Source organism: Lottia gigantea (genome assembly GCF_000327385.1).
Source record: "Lottia gigantea unplaced genomic scaffold LOTGIsca_21, whole genome shotgun sequence".
NCBI lineage: Eukaryota > Metazoa > Mollusca > Gastropoda > Lottiidae > Lottia > Lottia gigantea.
Window position 1 is genome coordinate 1,565,918 of NW_008708458.1, and position 19,608 is coordinate 1,585,525.

The 19,608-nt window shown below is 31.8% G+C and overlaps 2 protein-coding genes across 2 annotated transcripts in view; both read left to right on the plus strand.

The window, feature by feature from the left end:
• Positions 1 to 2,535: 2,535 nt before the first annotated feature.
• Positions 2,536 to 12,051, plus strand: LOTGIDRAFT_214460 (hypothetical protein). Its single transcript, XM_009054165.1, has 16 exons — positions 2,536 to 2,655; positions 4,220 to 4,364; positions 4,714 to 4,838; positions 5,221 to 5,319; positions 5,487 to 5,645; positions 6,163 to 6,350; positions 6,801 to 7,122; positions 7,238 to 7,302; positions 7,387 to 7,504; positions 7,823 to 8,063; positions 8,373 to 8,488; positions 8,744 to 8,860; positions 9,327 to 9,500; positions 9,747 to 9,941; positions 10,366 to 10,441; positions 10,799 to 12,051. The coding sequence occupies exons 1-16, from the start codon at positions 2,568 to 2,570 to the stop codon at positions 11,043 to 11,045; spliced, it is 2,475 nt and encodes an 824-aa protein (XP_009052413.1). The 5' UTR covers positions 2,536 to 2,567; the 3' UTR covers positions 11,046 to 12,051.
• Positions 12,052 to 12,792: 741 nt separating this feature from the next.
• The window catches only part of LOTGIDRAFT_231720 (hypothetical protein), a 7,232-nt gene continuing 416 nt past the window's right edge, over positions 12,793 to 19,608 (plus strand). The window contains exons 1-15 of the mRNA XM_009054166.1: positions 12,793 to 12,928; positions 13,240 to 13,322; positions 13,759 to 13,941; positions 14,274 to 14,375; positions 14,901 to 15,105; positions 15,420 to 15,499; positions 15,803 to 15,903; positions 16,323 to 16,483; positions 16,880 to 17,003; positions 17,391 to 17,508; positions 17,659 to 17,824; positions 18,229 to 18,362; positions 18,589 to 18,753; positions 18,915 to 19,003; positions 19,383 to 19,605. Coding sequence (XP_009052414.1) covers positions 12,871 to 12,928; positions 13,240 to 13,322; positions 13,759 to 13,941; positions 14,274 to 14,375; positions 14,901 to 15,105; positions 15,420 to 15,499; positions 15,803 to 15,903; positions 16,323 to 16,483; positions 16,880 to 17,003; positions 17,391 to 17,508; positions 17,659 to 17,824; positions 18,229 to 18,362; positions 18,589 to 18,753; positions 18,915 to 19,003; positions 19,383 to 19,509 — 1,896 coding nt within the window. The 5' untranslated portion in view covers positions 12,793 to 12,870 and the 3' untranslated portion in view covers positions 19,510 to 19,605. The remainder of the gene's footprint in view (positions 12,929 to 13,239; positions 13,323 to 13,758; positions 13,942 to 14,273; positions 14,376 to 14,900; positions 15,106 to 15,419; positions 15,500 to 15,802; positions 15,904 to 16,322; positions 16,484 to 16,879; positions 17,004 to 17,390; positions 17,509 to 17,658; positions 17,825 to 18,228; positions 18,363 to 18,588; positions 18,754 to 18,914; positions 19,004 to 19,382; positions 19,606 to 19,608) is intronic.

Consider the following 19,608-nt stretch of genomic DNA (forward strand, 5'->3'; position numbering starts at 1 on the left):
CCGTCAGACAGTAGCCTGTGTGAGACGTATTTGTAATTAGCGCAAAATATATTTCTTTATATTAACATATAAATTCGACAAATAATAGGCTACGTTTGATATAATATGCAGATTCGCCTTTCCACGAATTTTTCCTAATCAAAATAACCTATTCAGTCCTAACTTTTACTACCAAAAAAAGAGTATTCTGTACTGCCCATGGTCCAGTGACTATAATTAGTTGGTATGTCTACTGTAAACAATATGTCATCAGGTCTTAACACCACAATAAATCTGCCCAATTAAAGATTCAAAATTTAGTTCTGTTATGTTTGACCAGTATCATATTACATACATGCAAATCTTTATGACCTCTCTTATATCAACTTTCCTTATTTTTTAGAACAATTCCATTTACTCATTGGTTTCTTTTGTATCTTGTTTTGAAATAATTCAATAACTTTTTTTCAACTGGTGGGGCATCAGCACTTGCAAATTGGCACACGACAGACTTTGAAAACAATATGAGCAAACAGTGAAAAAAAAAGGAAAATAACAAAAAGCTGGACTCCATTGCAGCCGCTTAATCGGGCTACAGACCCAGCGCCGCGACGTTTGCTTTACTCAGTATGCGTGTATGTTCCACAATGAGTTGCTGTTTCTGTCTAAATGTATTTTACTGTAAATTACTGTAAACAACATTAAATGTTATTAGCCGTTAAAAACACCCCATACCCATCACCTTCTGGGGGACCCATCGACCATCTATGGATCTTTTTGCAATTTCAGACATGAAAAGCAGCAATTTAGCTCATTTACTTGAGAAACCCTATTTTATACTGATAATTTTATGAACACAGATTTGGACATTTGGATGCATTTCCTTTACGAACATTGTCATAAAAATATTGCCAGGTACTGTCAAATTATCGCAAATCAATCAGAATACACAATTTGAACTTTTACATTCAGTAAATTGAAATAGTATGCACTAGAATTATTATTTAGTATAATTTTGAAGGACACCTCTATTTATCTGAATAATTTTTTTATGGTTTCAGAATGCTAAAACTTGGCAGCTTTCGTAAAAATTGTAAAATTTTATCAAATATAGAAATTGTGTTTCTAAAGTGATCAGATTCGTGTGTTAAGATTCCTGATTTATAGGATTCTGATTTCTGAAATTTTATGACCTCCTTCTTTTAAAAGAAATCAAACAGAGTTTTGCTCAAGAGAACCAAATTTCAAATTTAAACCAGTGAAGAAAGACCTTGTACTAAATTTAGAACATGAAATCTAATACCAGGGTGCCAAGAACTGGTCAAGTTATAGTACCTTCTTAGTGAGGTATTGTCTATTGGGGACAAGGTGCAATATAAATTTGTATCATATCTGTCAAAGAGTAATGAACCATCACATTCCAGTTTTGGCTGTAATGACCGCCAAGTGGTAGTAAAAGTTAGGACTGTATTGGTCTATGCTCTTAAACAAGCGAGTTCAATCCCGGCATAGGTCGAGATATTACCTTCGGTGATATTACCCTGTCAGTGATGCAGGTAAGAGGGGCTGACATGGAAAAAACGTCTAGTGTTCGGATGGGACAATAAACCGAGGCCCCGTGTGCAACAGGCTGTGCACGTTAAAGATCCCTCGACAGTTGGAAATCGATAAAGAACAGGATAATGTCCTGGCAAAATTTCCCCCGTTGCACTCTACATGGCGTTGCCCATCTTCATTAGCCAACATGGTGCAGAAAAGTAGGACGTAAAATCCATTCATTTCATTTTCAAACAAACGAGTACAATGATCCATCATAGAACATAATTTGCTGTACCATGGGAGGCAACTCTGATTAAATTTTGTGATTTCAGACTACAACAATATGTTAAGATATTGTTTCAATGCTATCATGAATACCTTTAACACGATAAATGTTAAAGCCTATTATTAGCATATTGTTGAAAAATATCTCAATTACAATCTACTTTGTAATGTATTTAAAAACGCGATTTTATAGAAATTAAAACAATATTGAAGTAGAAATTTTGTGTCATTCGATTGGAACGCGCACTACTTTTCACCGGTGATATTCTATTTACACTTCGAGTTCAGAGCCCAGTTATACATTCAATAACTAAAAGGAGATTTAGTACACACAGTAATCAGGAAATTACAATAAATTAAGAATTAATCTTTCAATTGCTCGAGTATAATTGCAAATCTAGAGTGAAAATTCTTTTTTAACATTAATCTATAACCTAGGCACCCGGACTATACCATGTAGGTTCATAAATTACCTGTACACCGTACAGGTGAGTAACCCGTTATAAATATTCATACACAATTTTGCATCCAAATATTTAAAGAATTCTGTTTGAAATTTTAGAAAAAGTTATTTGTCCGCTCTAAATCGAACCTTGCAAAATTTTACAAGATCGGAGTTATTGATATAGTTGAGACACTGAATTTCACAGGAACAATCTTTACTGGGGTGCTTACCTGGGACTATATTTCATAGCGGAGTTACATTACAGGTGTATTGAGTTTAATGGCGGACTGGTAAATACAATGTTGTAAATATTGGTAAAATGAAAAATTTCAAGATATCCAGTATGAATATTCTTCATATTGTTGGAGTTTTGGTACTAATCTTTGTCACTGTTAATTCTCAAAGAGGTAAAATTCCATTTTTTTCAAAATATACTGCTGTATAAAACCCTCTTTTTCAAATATACTTTTTGTCACTTTGAATGATTCATACATAACTCAAGATACAAGACTTGCTTAGCCTTTTGCTTAGATAACTTTCCAAATTCATATATTGCTTTATGGTTCAGGGAATAGCTTTATGTTAGATAGGAAGAGAATTAGTTTTAAGCACTTGTTTGACTATTGAAATTGGGGATTATTTCAAGAAGATGTCAAAATGAAAGGAGATTGGGCCTATATACTTGGGGTAAGAGTCTTTCTAGAGTTCAAAACTGCTTCTGTCTACTATATAGTTTAGTTCTCTGAAGCTAAATCCAGTCATTGCAAAGATTAGAACACATCAATTCAATGCCAGGCCAGCCTCCTCTCTTGGGGGACATAATCAATACATATCTTGTCTACTAACAACATCTTCAATTAAAAAGCAACCCATTAGATTATGAGTATTCTACCCCCAACTACCATGTATCTCAGAGGTCTGATTTTCTTTGCCAGCTTTATCTCCTGTACTCTTGAATATCATTGTCTTTCAATTCTGCGGAAGTAGAAATTAGATACCAGTGCTTGACTAACATGTACTTCTTTGCTTGGAAAGAATAACCTATAATCAGGTGCTTTGCAGTTCTATAACTTAGATATATATTTTGGCACTCTCCTTTACTATATTTCATTATCTTTCAATGCACACCTTACAGATGGAGCAAACCTTGGTATGTATGAACTTCTGTTATGGCACACTTTTATGTTTGAGTTTGTTTTGTTAATTCACAGTTTTCTGATGTTTTTTTTTCTCAATGATTCCAAATAATATGGTATATTCTCATTGCCTTTCGATAGAGTCCTACAGTTTCCTGTTTAATGTGTAACCTGACATCTTTATATTTTATAAAGGTTTAGCTGATTTACTTAAAGAATTTCTGCAAAATTATTGTCAAAACTATTTTGAAATTAACTGTTAAGATTTTCAATGGTTCTGAAAGCAGTATTCATCAAAATATAATTTTCCCCTTCTTGAAGTGTTATTGTCAATTAAACTCTGATTATCAAATTATTGTACTCGGGACACTTGCCACTTTGCAAACTACCAATTTTATGAAATTACCAGTTTTGTTGCATATTTATGTATTATAATGTTGTTTTTATTCACTATTTTGTTAAAAGTTACAGTTGTTGTTTTTATAATTTAACTAGTGCACTCTAAATCATTAAAGGAGAAGGCTTACAATTGTGAATTCCTGCCTTCAACTAACTTTTTGTAACCTTGGCCAGTGCTTCTATAAGAGAGTATCTTCTATAAAACACTGACCAAATATTTTTTCAGTATTCGAACTTTGTTAATTCCCTTCATGTATTGAATTGGTAATAAACTGAAAATTGATTTTAACAGCAGGGCTCCAAGGAGGTGCAAACATTTTCTCAAACATTTTCTGAATGATAATTATCACAAGATATATTATAACTCCAAAATTATCTTTTGTTTTAACTATATAGTAATATGAAAATATAATTTCTTAATATATTTTTCTTACAGCAACAAGATGGTGTACAGTTAATGAAATGGAACAGTATAAATGTCTTGCTTTAAAGAGAAATTTAACATCTAAAATAGAGATACTACCACCTGAGATAACCATTGATATACCTGATAAGTTTGAATGTATACAAGGTGTAGATGTGTAAGTGTTGTTTTTTATTTAGAATTGAATTTATTGCTATATCTTGAATAAAAAACTATAGAAATAACTGTGAGATTCATTTTCTTAAGTGAATTGTGTGGCATTATTCCATTATTAAGTGCAAGATAACAAAACAATTTTCTCATGTTTTTTTCAATCCTTCAGCAGTATTTCTGTAGGTCGAGACTATATTACAATAATAGATCTTAATATTGTGGTATTTCTAAAGGAGAGTATATCTTCTATAACATCCAATACTAATCCTTATTCTTTGACATCAACCAATAGATTGACAATTTAAGGCAATAGGCAAAGAAATGAGTGGGTTTTGTGGTCTTTTTCATTTCAGATTTCACTGTATGCAACTGATCGACCAAGATGAAGCTGATCTGATGACCTTGGATCCAGGTCAAGGTTATTTTGCTGGAAGAAATCACAATATGATGCCATTAATGGCTGAGAATTATATTGATGGTAAGATGTTTTTTTTATGAAATAAATGTCATGTAATTTGACATCCAAAATGTAGACCTGTGCTGTGATTATTGTATTTAACCAATGATTCAGAATTCCTAGTATTTGCAGAATTTCCTTACATTGAGGCTTCAAATTAGTGGCACCAGACTGAGGTGGCAGAATGACTCAATAAGGTACAATTAGGAGGGCAAATGCCCCATCCCTTGTACCTGTACTGGCCTGCAACTGCTTCAAATCTGTTTAGGTTTGAAATAAGGAAATCATCCTTGTAAATAGCAGAAACATTTTAATTATAAATGTCTGAATTCAAAGGAATCCACCAGAAAATAGACCACACAGAACTATGATTCTTACAATTGAATTCCCCTTTTTATTTCAGCTCCTATTGAAAAACCTTCATATTATTCTGTAGCTGTTTATAAAAAGGGAACTGATGTTTCTATGGCAACATTGAGACAAAAAAGAATTTGTTTTACTGGTAAGTGAAATAGTTACTCTCTATACAGCACATTTATACTTTACATTAGTTTATAAGCTTGAATATCAATTTTAACTCTGCTTTTAGATAATTACATAAATATCTCAAAATATATAATATGATTTAATATGACACTGCCTCTACTATAAAAGTGTATTATATTGTAGGTATTGGTATGAGTGCTGGATGGTTATATCCTATATCTAGACTACTCCATGATAATGTTATACCAGTTACTGAATGTAATGCAGTCGTCAAGTCTGTTACCAGTTTCTTTGGTGAGATGTGTCTACCTGGTGCTTTGACTTCCTTTTATAATCCTTTTGGTAAGTCGTCACTTTGTGGAATATGAGTGCAATGTCTGTGTGAGCTAAATTGTCGGATAGAAGTTATCATTTTTCTATCGAGATACTATAAATTTGTCTTTTGATGACTATATTTCTTTAAAATTGAGCATTTTATTATATATAAGCTAGTGCTTTGATACAAAACATTATTTTTTTTTTATGAAAGATGTGATTTCTTGTCATGTTGATGATTGTTTGACTCAAGTTTACGAAGGTTTTCTTTGATAACTTTATTAATGCTTCTTGCCTATTAAATAGCGTGGGCCAGAACTGACTATATCCAAAATCTCCATTTTGAGAAAAACTTGGTTGAAGATTTTAACGCTCCTATAAAATCAGAAAATCAAAAAACCAAAATATTCAATGGCGCTTCTGCTTGTGAAATAGATTGTTTCCATTCCCTTATATAAAGCCTAGTCATCCGGGGAGATTGTCTATACAAACATATTATGCAGGCGACCAGGAGATAATCTATTTATTTTTGTAATGATTTTAGGAAATAACCCGACATCAGTATGTCATCTATGTAGTGGAATGGCTGAAGAAAGATGTACTACCAGTGATCCTACTGCTGGGTTTGAAGGAGCGTTTAAATGTGTAGCTGAAGGTCGTGGTGATCTGACGTTTGTTAGACACGATACTGTAGCTCAGATGACTGCTCTATCTATCACTTATTCTCCTGATGTAAGTGAAATTAGTGTTGGACCATTTTTGTCCTCTTCACAATGTCAAACTTCGTCTAATACCTTAACATTATTAAGCACTTTTCTTGTTTAAAATTCGTACAACATATGTTGCTAAGCTTTAAGTACCCGTCTTCATTAGCCCACATTGTACAGAAAAGTAGGACGTAAAACTCCATTCATTTAATTTTAAATATAAAATGTTTGAATAATATCTGTAGTGGAATTGAGTTGATGTGAGTTGAATATAGGCCTATTGGCAATCAAATACCTTGTTAGAAAAAACAGAAACTACATTAGCAGAGAACTAGTGTTAGCTGTATGATGCGAAATGTCTTGTATATATAAATGATAGTTCTGAGTATTTTGTAAGTTTTTTGAATGTCATTGAAGTACTAACTGAACAGTCTTGTTCCACGAAGCTAACAGTCAAACATTTGACTTTTTTCAGGATTTTATGTTGTTGTGTCCCGATGGAAACCAGAGAACAATAGATGAATATGAGGATTGTAATTGGGGTGAAATACCATCCCATATTATCATGACCTCAGCTTTAAGAACACAAGCAGTTATCCAAGAATATAAGAAATTCCTCAAAGCAATCAGTGACTGGTACAGCCCTACTGGACAGTATTTTCAAGAATTCAACCTGTTTAACTCTGATAGAGACTACAGTGAGACTGGATTGATCGATAAGAGGAAGAATTTATTGTTTTCTGATGGAACAAGAAAATTGATGGATATTGGTGATGTAGATTATTATGATTGGGTTGGTGAGTGAACTTTTATTCTCAATTTGAAGAACCTCATGAGGCTCAGCTAACATGTTAAAGATTACATCTGATACATTGAAAATATTTAATTGATTACAGCTGATTACAATAACAGAATTCAATTATACCAGGCCTGCCAGGAAGTTTTGTGCGTCGGATGATGGAGATTCTGTCAATCCTGTTTTTTTGGCTTGCTTGATTGTCTAGTTGGTTGATGTGATGAAACCTCTTAAATCTTTGTGACACAATGTGTACACATGAAAGATCATGCAGTCTGAGAAAGGCATTTTCATAGAGAGCTCAAGATATATTTTTTGGCAATTTCTGAATTATCAAATTTGGTGTAGTAAAGTTTATAGAGTATTGGATAGATTTGTTGGAAGTGGTCAGTAAATATTTTTGATCTGAATGCCAAGTGAAACCAATCTAAGTCTTCATGATCAATTTTTCAAGTCAAGTTTTATGTTTACATTAAAGTCTTTTTGAATCTGTATGATTAATGGTCTTCTGCAATTCTCTGCAATATTCAGTTCTTGTTTGAGTAAATGATGGTTTGGAGATGTCCTTCATTTAGGTGCCTATCATCAACAATGCACCAAGTTTTCAGATGATGTTGTTTTGGGATTTCTCGCTTGATAGTACTTGATTTGTTTATTTATTGTATCATAAAGAGTTTTACTTTATATTATTCTAGGCCCAGACTTCATTGATATATTATATGATTTAACAAGATGTCCGATAGCCAAGGCTAGATGGTGCGTTATCTCTCAACCAGAGAAAGAGAAATGTGAATCTATGATTATGGCCTTCAAAGCTAAAGATTTACGACCAGAGTTGGATTGTCTACTGGGAGGAAACACCACTAACTGTATGGATATGATCAGTAAAGGAGATGCTGATTTGATGAATTTAGATGCTGGTGATGTCTACCTTGGCGGAAAGTAGGTTCAGTTAAATGTCTTAAATTAATTTCTCTCTCCACTAAACAGAGATACATCCACAAAATTAACCCATGACTTTAATATCATACCATTTTATCTCAGAGATTGTAGTACTGCTCATAATGAGTCACTGGATTTCTTATTGAAACTGTCAAACTGAAAGGCATTATACAAGAGCTTTATGCACAAGACAGAAGGTTGGTCTAGAAGGTGTAGAAATGGAAGGTTTTTGGCATCTGAGGCCTGGTTGGCTTACAACATATTTACTAATTAAAGTCAAGTAGCCTATACATTTGACTTTTGTTTCAGGAAATATGATTTAGTACCATTTGCTGCTGAAGATTATGGAGATATGACCAGATCATTTAAAGTGGTAGCTGTAGCCAGAAAAACAGATGCTCATTTGACTCTCTTTAACATGAAAAGTATGTGAACATAACTTATTTTCATACCTAAGTCCATATTATAACCAATGAGTTTATAACCTAGTAAACCATGAAAGGTGGCTTTATAGTATGAAACAAGTGCATCAATATGAGAATGAACAAGCCAGTAAAATTTTATGGATGTTGATACCATCAGCATTTGTTTAGAAACAACACCTTAATTAATCTCAATAAAGCTATCCTATGTTTTGTGGTCTGAGAGACTCATTAATTTATTGTGTTGATCAATTTCAGGTAAAAGAGCATGTCAGACAGGTATTGGTAGAGGTGATGGTTGGATTATACCATTAAATATCTACATAGAAACTGAACAGTTTATTCCAGAAGATTGTTCTATCTTTGAAAATTTAGGTGAGATAATGTTTACTATTACACAAATATCTAAAAACTATCTTCAATTATTTATGGAATTCATTGAAGATTTATGTGCATCAGCCTGCTGTCATGGCTTTTGAGCTTGTATTCCATTTTTGGGGAAATACTTTGATTTCAGTACATGAAACAAGGATGTTTCAATATTGTTATAAACACGTGAATTCATTGGAATATGAAGATGTATCACATGAAGTCTTGTTGATCTGTTAAAATCACCTGTTATAGTTTATAAGAGACATATCTACTTGTCATGGTGAAGCTACATCATATCAAAGTCCTATCCCACATGGATGACCACGCTAATAAATATTCATGACATAATTAATATTCATATCATCACATAACATACTCATGACATTGTTGTGTGCATGACGAAATGTTTATTATTATATCTGTTGGCTTTCTCTAGGTTACTGACAACTCTAATCACTTTCTATTGCAGGTCAATTGTTTATTAGAAGCTGTATACCAGGAGCTCTAGATAAAGAATACAACCCTAAACAAACCCCTATTAATCTGTGTGAGGGATGTGGAGCTAATGGTTATAGACGGTGCCAGAGAAACAGTCTAGAACAATACTATGGTGCTAGTGGAGCATTCAGATGTTTAGTGGAACGTAAGTTAGCTTTTGTATATTTTTATTCCACTGAAGCATGCAAAGGAGGTTTTCACCAACTAGTAGCCACCCTTTGTTAATGGGAGGCAATGACACTCTTGGATCCATAGAGAAATGCCACTGATGGGGTTAATAAATGAGCAAAACATTAATTAATTGTCTAGATAAAATAATCTTACTATTTTTTTTATGTATTTTGAATTATTACAAGAAATTAATATTTAAATTGTAATTATGTCTATCCAGGTGGAGGGGATGTATCGTTTGTAAGACATTTAACAGTGAGAGATAACACTGACGGTAGAAATCACGCCCAGTGGTCTCGTAATCGAAGATCTGATGATTATGAACTGATGTGTAAAGATGGAAGACGTATTGGTATTGATAGATGGAAGGAATGTCATCTTGGTTCTGTTCCTGCTAATGCCATTGTTACAGCTAGTAAGTTAATTATCAGTTACATTAAATTATTCAGTACTAGGTCTTCTTTAAAAAAGATACATAGAAAAAGCACTTGGCCTTAAAGACCTGCTTCACAAATGTTTGAATTTATTTCAAAGAGAAGGACCTCATTACTGAAATCTTTTTGTGTTTCTAAAATGTGAATCCTGTATATTTTACTCAAAGTCTTGAATCTAAGACTGTTTTCAAGAAAATCAAGAAATTGAAAGCTGCTCCTGTGGAGAAACCTGTAGTCACAAACTCCCCTCTCTAGGCACCATGTCTAAGAGATATTAGTAGAAGCTGAGAGTTTCTGTTTCCATACCCTCTTAATATCTGAGTGTTTTTAAAAACTATGGTTTGAGCTATAGATTAAATTGTATTGTATTGTATTAAATTCTAAAATTGTATGATATATTTTTAGAATTTAAAACCGATCAAGAAAGGGAAATTTATTGGAATCTGTTAAATTATGGCCAGCAGTTCTTTTCATCTGACATGTAAGTATAGACGTCTAGAAAAAACATATTTATTTCATTTTAATTGAGCAGGTCAGAAGAGGCTGTTCTCTTGTCTTGACTTCCCTCATTGTACACTGCATTGTTTACCATTTCCTTGTTTGCATAGGTGCAAAGTAGTATACTAATATTCATTTCCTCTGCATTTGAATCTGTCCTGCTTTTATTAGCTCAATTAGATCAGAAAAGTAGAATTTAAAACTCCATTTCATGTACATCTGATTCTTTAAGCATTGCATTCAAGTGCTGTGTTATTTTTCTCAATCATCGAGATCATATGAGATGAAATATGTATAGCAATATGGATGCAATTTATGAATTTTTTCGACTTTATTTCAGTGATGGAGATTTTCACATGTTTGCATCTGGTACATCCTATACAGATCTTCTATTTACTGACGCTGCTGTCAGATTGATGAAGATATACCCTGCTCAACAGAACTATGAAGATTGGCTAGGTCCAAACTTCATATCTCAAATAAAAACAGTGGAGAAATATACTTGTGTGTACGCAGGAAGTGCATCATTATATACCTCTACCTTCCTTATAACTCTCTCTCTTATAATGGTCAAAATACTGTTTTAATTCCATTGCTATGTTCAATAATTGTTTTTCTTGAGACTTTTGATGGTTTAAAAATAATCTTATGATTTTTGTGAAATCTTACACTACACACATGATTCCATTTTGTTCATTCCATTTTTAAATTCCAATATATTTGAAAGTCCATCAAAAAAACATTATTATATTGTATAAGACTTACTGCAAATTTATAAAGCAGGGATTCTTCATAATTTTATTCACACATCACAGGACATGTGAACTTTCATCATATTGAATCTTTGATACATAATTCTACTATACCTTCCACTTTCAATTTCCCCTGATTTACCCTGTAAATTCAATTTTCAGGATAATGACGATGTAATTAACCATGTAAAATGAATATCTATGTAATGATAACTGTTTTTGTACATTGAACATTGTAAATAGACATTTTTATAAACATTTTGTAATATAATATAAATTCATTTCTACTATATTTTGCGATATCTATAATTGTACAGTGCTAGATTAATGAATTAGGAATAGAACTTTATTTATTCTCAAATTTTTCAGTATTGAAAATAAGTAGCAATTTTGATTAAATATTAACTAATTTATATTCAAAATTTCATTTTTTCAATGATTTTTGGTACTAATTTGATTTATTTAGCAAATGTATCACAAATTGGCCAACATAGAAAATTTATATTTGAAGGTTAAAATCGTTTCTAATATTTTATATTTTGAGATTTTTAAATTATTACTCCAATAAGAAAACTTCTGTATATGGATAATGAGATAAAACAATCCTTTGTACAAAAATCCATGAGATATATTTTGCAGGACTTATTAAAGAATTTAACATATCATCTTTATAGTTACAGTAATTTGTAAAATTCATGTTAACTTGGACCCAATATTAACATTCCCTCATGATCAGATCATGATTTTAATCATTTGTTTTTAATAACATATAGTATATAAATCATTTTTATCATATTTTTATATCTCAATAATCACTTTATTCTTTTTAATAAAATCTTTTATTAAAATTTTGCCTTTTTATGAACCAAAGATCATAACATGATTGTGCTTTACTCAAAGGAATTGACCAAGTAGGACATAAATCTCCATTCATTTCATTTCAAAGGCATTGACTAACATAATTCTCTTAGACACACAGTTTTACAATCAATCAACTGTAGGCCTATACTAGCCAATGGGGAGGCTGCTGTGGATGGAAGATCTAGACTATGTGCATAAAATTGAAGCATTGAAAAAAATTATTTAAGCCTCCTCAAATTGAGAATGTGGAAAATCCCTCCAACATTGTGCCTCTGATGCTGCACCAGCTGATAACGGCCATCCAGTTTTTTAGTTCAAAAGGGGTGCCCCCTTAATATTTTGGTATTTTCCATTTAACTTTTTTCCCAAATGAAATGATTTGGTAACAATTTGCAAAATCTTTTCTATATTAATATCTCAATAATCCAGGCATAGCATAATAGTCTGATCATTATGACTTGAGAGGGCGATTTGGTCTGTTCGATTTTGTTCCACAATGGGTATGGACCATTTTGTCAAATGCACATTTTGGGCACATTTATAAAACTATTATGGTTAGTTTTTTTTTTACTCACGCTCCATGCTTTTGCAGTTGATACGAATACAATTCAAAATCAACAAAAGTAAATTCATTTTATGAAAAAATAGCTCAAAACAATGTGCCATTTAAACCGGAAGTTAAGTTTCGCGCCCTTCTTTCTTCACACATTGGTTTCTTTCTCGACTCTTTTATACCGATCTAAAGCCCTTTTGGTCTTTTAATTAAAGCAATTAAAGCCCATAAGAAAAATCAACAAAAATGCCTGGTGTCGAAGATTGGATGAACTGTCCCTTGACAATCATTCAACATTTGTTTGGTAAGTAGATCTCTAAGCTAAGTCTTGTTCATTATTGAAATAATGACGTTGTCATTGAAAAAAATAAAGTGTCTCTCCCCAGTCTCATTCTCTGTGTCTCATTTCAAGCAATTTTAAACTAGCAATAAAGTTTCTGAGTGTGGTAAAGATAGGATTAAAGCTATTGATATTAAAAAGCATGTCAGTCCGATGTGCTATTGTCTTATAACTTAAAACTTAGATCTATAGGCCTACTTAACGAGTTAGAACCATCTTCTTTTTCAAACTTTTTGACTTTTCAATAGGCCCCAATATCTATCTGTTATTTTCAGAACAAAGTAATGGTGGTTTTTCATCTGATCCAGTCAAAGAATATTTCTCGAAAAGACTACAGAGTGAAGAGGCCAGATCATGGGTAAGATATAACTCGTTGAGGAAGAATAAATTGTAGCTTAGTTTGCATAAACTGTGAATTACAGTATAATTTATTTTCTAAGACGAATATTTGAAACTAACTGATACATAAACAAACTATGCGATAGCTGACTATTAATTTGCATTCTCAAATGAACATGAATTTGACCGGCCATCTCAATTAACTTTGCCTTGGTGACAAGAGGTTTGGGCCATGTTATAACTGGAAAAGATTGCCATTCAAACCTTTTTGACTTTAGATGAATTCCTTGAATACAAGCTGATTTTTAACAGGAAATCTTATCATTTTTTGTAGCACAGTGGGTTAGAGCAAAGAAATCTGTACATGACATGATTTGCTATTTCTATGCTTTAATCTTGCCTATACCTTAGACATCAGATTTCAATATTCATAATTTTTATTTTCTCTTTTTCAGGTTCCATCATTAAATGATGTTGCTCTCCACAATCTTAAACCTAATACAATAGTAAAATATCGGTGTATGATACAGGACATGTTTGATCCTGAGTTATATTTAGGTGTATATGAAATCAGTGATCTATCTAGTGGAGAAGATAAGCTGGTGTGTGGTAAATATAAAGATATTGCCGAATGCTCTGTAAGTGTAATCCTGAATACCTCTTAAATAAGCTTACCCTATTTCTCAAAATATGTTATCAAAATTTGTGTAATTTATATATACCGGTAATTGAAAGTTTACAGTTTACAAAAATATGAATCAAGTATTCTGAAGTACGTGATTGTTTATTTATTTTCATGAATGTGATCGATTTTATTTGCATGCACTCAGCAACTGGATTTGTCATCACATTATCACTTACAGAGAGTTTACATGTTCAAGTTTATTTCCTTCAAAATTTTTGATTAACAGTTGCTTTTTTGTCTGCAATTTGTACTGCATTATTTAAGATAGAATATTTATATTTTCAGCCTCAACAAGTTATTAATACAGACTCTAGAAGAAATCAACCAATGGATAGACAGACATTTTACTGTGTCCCTATACCTGGTGAATCAGACTGGGTCAAACTAATATCCTTTGATAATATATAACATGAAAAAAAAGACAGTTGAAATTAAAGTGCTGTTAAAAGACCCATCATTATCTGGCATAAGCAATTCTGATTTCAGGGTTGCATCCAGATTAATTTTGGTATCTATATAAAAAATTTGAATTTTACATTTTCATTTAGTATGACCTAATCTTAAATTTCTCAGTATCAAAATTTGGGCATCTGAATGAATCGACAAAGAACTACTAATGGGATAGGCATTAAAATCTGACAGCTGGTAGTTGCTTCTGAATTTTTCTTACGAATCTGAAATCTGATTCGTTTCAGTCAGCTCTTTCACTGCCAAAACAGCTTGTGTTATCTATCAAATATGTGTTTCTGGAAATATTCTATACTGTGAAATAAATTTTACAAAAAATAAGGATCAAGAATTTGATTCACAATAATCAAATTTACCATCTTTTACTCTGAACTATTAATTAAACTTTTATTTTCTTGATTGTCATTCCAAGCAATTTAAAAAATTGATCTTAACTGTTCATAAGGTCATACCAAACAGAACAAATATGATAAAGATACAGCATCTACTCGATCCAGACTAAAACGACCCTTGGATGATGTAGATGATGAGATGGGAGGAGAGAAGCATGCTAATATTAATGGTGATGATGCTAATCCTATGAATGGAGATTCTGATAATGGTCCTGTCAACGGTAGTAATGGTATTAATGGTAATCAAGCCAATCCAGGTATTGCTTCCACTAGTAATATAGTTAATAGTTAATTAGTTGATATATGATATATACACAATTCATGTCATATAACAGTTTTTCCAATTGTCAGTTTAGTTATTCAGTAACCTTAAGAAAAGCCATTGAAGCTAGGATTTGGATAAGGGGTGAAATACTTTTCAAATTTATTTACCTTGGAACAAGAACATCTTGTTCATGTAAATAAAGGGGATAAGGTATTTTCTGTGAAATGAAATGGTACATATGTTGTGGTGGATTAATGTCATTCAGTTTTAGAATTGAAGTAAAATATCAATTATTATCTATTACAGTAAATGGTAATGTAAGATGTAAACAACCAGATTTAAACCATCCATTACCTGGTGAAACAGGACTTACCTGTCTTGTTAAGGTATGTTATTAAACATTATTATGATGAAGGCATTGGTTGATACAGATATCTATATCGGACACTATTGACAAAAATCTTAGTCATATACATAAGTCTTTGTTTGTACCAAGTAAAGTTTTGTCTCTTTTGTACAGAAAGTAGCAAATACAACTTAATATACTGTCTGCAACATAATGGAATTTTTTTAATGATATCAGAAAGGCCTAGTGTTTTAAAATGCAGTAAGGCATGTTATATAGTTTCATTTGTTAACAATAATTTGACTTGTTTATTATGTAATTGTTTATTATGTTATATTTGTAGATTTATGATGAAATTGATACATTTAAAGTGAATGATTGTGTAGAATTTATTGGTATTTTATCTGTTGATCCAGCCATGGCACAATTTGAAAATTCAAACAGGTAGGCCAAGACTTAAAAACTTAAAACAGGTAGGCCAAGACTTAAAAACTTAAAACAGTCTTTTAATCAATAATATTGTGTGTGGTCTTGTATGTGGACAAAGGTTAACTGGAATATAATATAAATTTATGATTAATTTGTCAACTAACGATGTTTTCAAAACATGCCAATACAATAAAATACATGCCGTGCATAAAAATATTCTAATTACTCACCCTACCCACTCCTCTGAGAGATACACACCAAACAAATTTGCTTTAATCTTTCAATGGAATATAAAAAGCACAGGTTATAGATGACAAAAACACTATGGATAATGGATACTTCTAGAATTTGCATTAGTTCAATGAAAAATATTATAGAAAATGTTATGTTTTTGAAAAGGTTCATATTTCAAGATGTCATGTCATGTTTTCTAGTGAAGAAAGTTTAGTACCAGAATTTGAAACACCAGAAGAAAGACAAGTTCATTCCCCACCCCCATCATTGGTGCCACGCCTACATGTTTTATTACATACCAAATTACAGCATACTAATCCTCTAGTACTATCAGATACCAAACATATAGAATTTACTATCAGTAAGTACATATACCCTGATTTCTTTATTTCAAAGACAATGGATCACATCAAAATATGCCCACTTTGGTATGCTGTTCGTGAAACGGGGAATTTTCTAACCAAATCTACATTTATTTGGTTTTGGTATATCCATCAATTATTTTAATGGCATTAAGAGGAGCCGCTTTCATTTAATCAATCACTTCCCATTTTAAGTGAAATTGATGATGGAATCTTTTTCAGATAACAGGGCCACATTTCACAGAAAATATATATTGTAAGAATAGAATTTTGTATGTTAACAAATTGACTTTAAGAATTTAATTTTGTGATATTTTTTGTAAAATTAAAACCTTAAAATGTTATATTTAAGTTGATATTTAAAAGTTTAGAAATCCTATTTTGTATTGTTTTAGAATTAAACCAAGTAAAGACAGAAGTGAGTAAAATAAGAGAAGAGTTATTATCTACTTTGGAACATATTTTACTGGGTGATAAACTAGCTGCTGAATTCTTCCTCTTACATCTTATATCTAGAGTGTAAGTAGTTTATATTCTATTGGAGAACGGGACTGATAAATTTATATTTGACATGATCTAGACATTATGTTGCCATAATCAACAAATGTTTCAGGGAAAAGATTTGCAAATAACTGTACAAGTTGTGAGCGATTTTGTCGATGGATGAAATGAGTGCAATGGTCCTTGCAAAATATACCATATGGTCACTTCTAGTATTTTCCTTGAATGATATAGTAATTGGAGAATGGATTATTTTGAATATTAACTTGAGACATTTTGATGATGATAATCACTCTCCTCTTAACAAGCAATGAAGAACATAATTGTATCCATGTCCAGGTATACTTCTAGTATTTGTTATTGATACTCTGTCACGTGGATATTTTATTAATGGTCATTTTCTAGGTATGGTAGAGCTGATGTTATGCCATTAGGTAAATTAACTTTAAATATCAGTGGTTGTCCTAACTCTAGATATTATGGTGGATTAATAAACAGATTTATATCAGCTTTAGTCACTAAGGTATTTATTCAACAATTTGATTTCAAATATCATATAATAAAATGAAAATGTAGAGAGAACCTAAATATTTATTGATCAATGAATATCACAAATCGGGTTTTATAAGGTAAAATATTTGGTAAAATACATGTAATATGGTTGCTATTTCAGTGTCATCTATTACCATTGACTATTAACAATATGAATAGTATGAAGTTAATACCTAAGAAAGATCTAAAAGCTAATAGACTAGAGAGTGGTATATTACAGTTGTCTGATAATACACATCTTGTTATAGATGAAACAGTTCTTGAAGCTGGTCAACTTAATCCTCAAGGTATGAAATAAAATTTGTTAATCACAAGACAAAAGGCTATATTATTTCTTTAATAAATCATTAGAAGTATAGAACTAAGGTCTACAAATAAAACTAAAGGATGTAACCTGTGTTTAACTGAAAAGATTTCCATCATTGATGCCCCTAAGCACACTTCTTTAAACAAACGTTCGAAGTGTAGTTAAACAGTTTCAGGTTCTCTAAACCTGATGTATTGAGCACTATTTTAACAGTGAAAATATTGTGTTTTTGAAATTAAACCTGTATTAAAGGATGGCAATGACAAATCATACTATAACAGTGAAAGATATGTAAGGGCAATATCTGTTTTAAGTGAAATCCTTAATAAATCTCTATGGTTTTAGTTATTGTGTTATGTTAAAAATAAGTTAATTTTATTATAGGAGTAAAGAATATAACAGCTCTTGGAAATTTAATAACATGGCAGAAAGTAGAATATGATTTTACCTTTCATTCACAACAGTTTCAAACCAATGTTAATGTTTTAATTTTATCAGAGGGCAAGTCTTTATTACCAGTAAGTTACTGTTTCAATATCATTTCTTCTTAGTTCTCTTACATGTCCCATACACCTAGAACCTAATTTTGAAAGTTGACTCCCATTTCTAAAACTGGCAGTTCTAATAAGAGTTGTGTTTCCAAAATATGTATCAGCAGCATCAGGCTCATATCTTTAAGAGTTTCAACAATAAAAAAGTAAATTCATTCAAGGCCATTATTAAATTTGAGTATTTGTATTTCAGAGTGACTTCCAAATACCTTTAGAGAAAAAAGCTTCACCAGAAGACATTCAGAAGCATTTTGAAGAATTAGACAGTAAACTAAATGAAGAATGGTTAAACACATTGAGAACATATATTACTTTAACACAGTTGATAGACTATACTGTCTCTGAAGACTTACAAACAGTACGTTTATTTATACACTCTTTTATCCACAGTTCAATTTGAGTAAAATACTGCAAATCTCTGCAATATCTGTAACTTTGCAAAACTGTGGACACTTTTAGTCTTCTGTCTGAGCTTACAAGTTATGATTTTATTTTGTTGTTTCTTCTCACTATTATCAGATAATTCAAGATGACTTTGTTAATTCAAGAAAAGATAGTCCTAAAGCAATGTCTATTGAAGATTTTCATTCCTTATTAAATTTATTAAGGTGAGTTATTATGAATACCACTTACTACTTCAGACTGTATTTGTGTGCAGTGATGCAACATTTATTGTTTGAGCACCTTTTTTTTCACTCATCAGGAACAGTTCTTCGAATCCTTGTCTTATATTTTAGCAGTTTTACTTTTTACTCTTTTTACACCTGCTAAGGCCTGAGTGCAAGAAATACCATGCAGTGTGCGGGGACTAATAGATCCTTCCATATCTGCCCCCCACCGACCTGCCTGAAACTGGGTTGTAAAATTCAATATGTATTAGTCATGATGAAAGCTAGAGTCTTTATCACTGAGCTGCCTTTTGTCTATGAAGACACATTTAAGTTGCAACAGATGTAATAAGTCAGTTATCATTTCCCTCTATTGCAGACTACAAGCTGTAAGTCAGTGTCAGACCAGTCCCACGCCAGACATGTGGAATAAGGTCAAGGCTATGGAAGAAGAGAGGAAATCAAGATTAACTTCAACAGCTAATACAACTAGTGCTACCAGTTAAACAAGTTTTATTCACTTAAAATTCACATTGTATATCAGTTGAGGCTGCAGACTTAATTTACAATAGTCAGATCAATTGGTTGGTCTGATAGAAAATCAA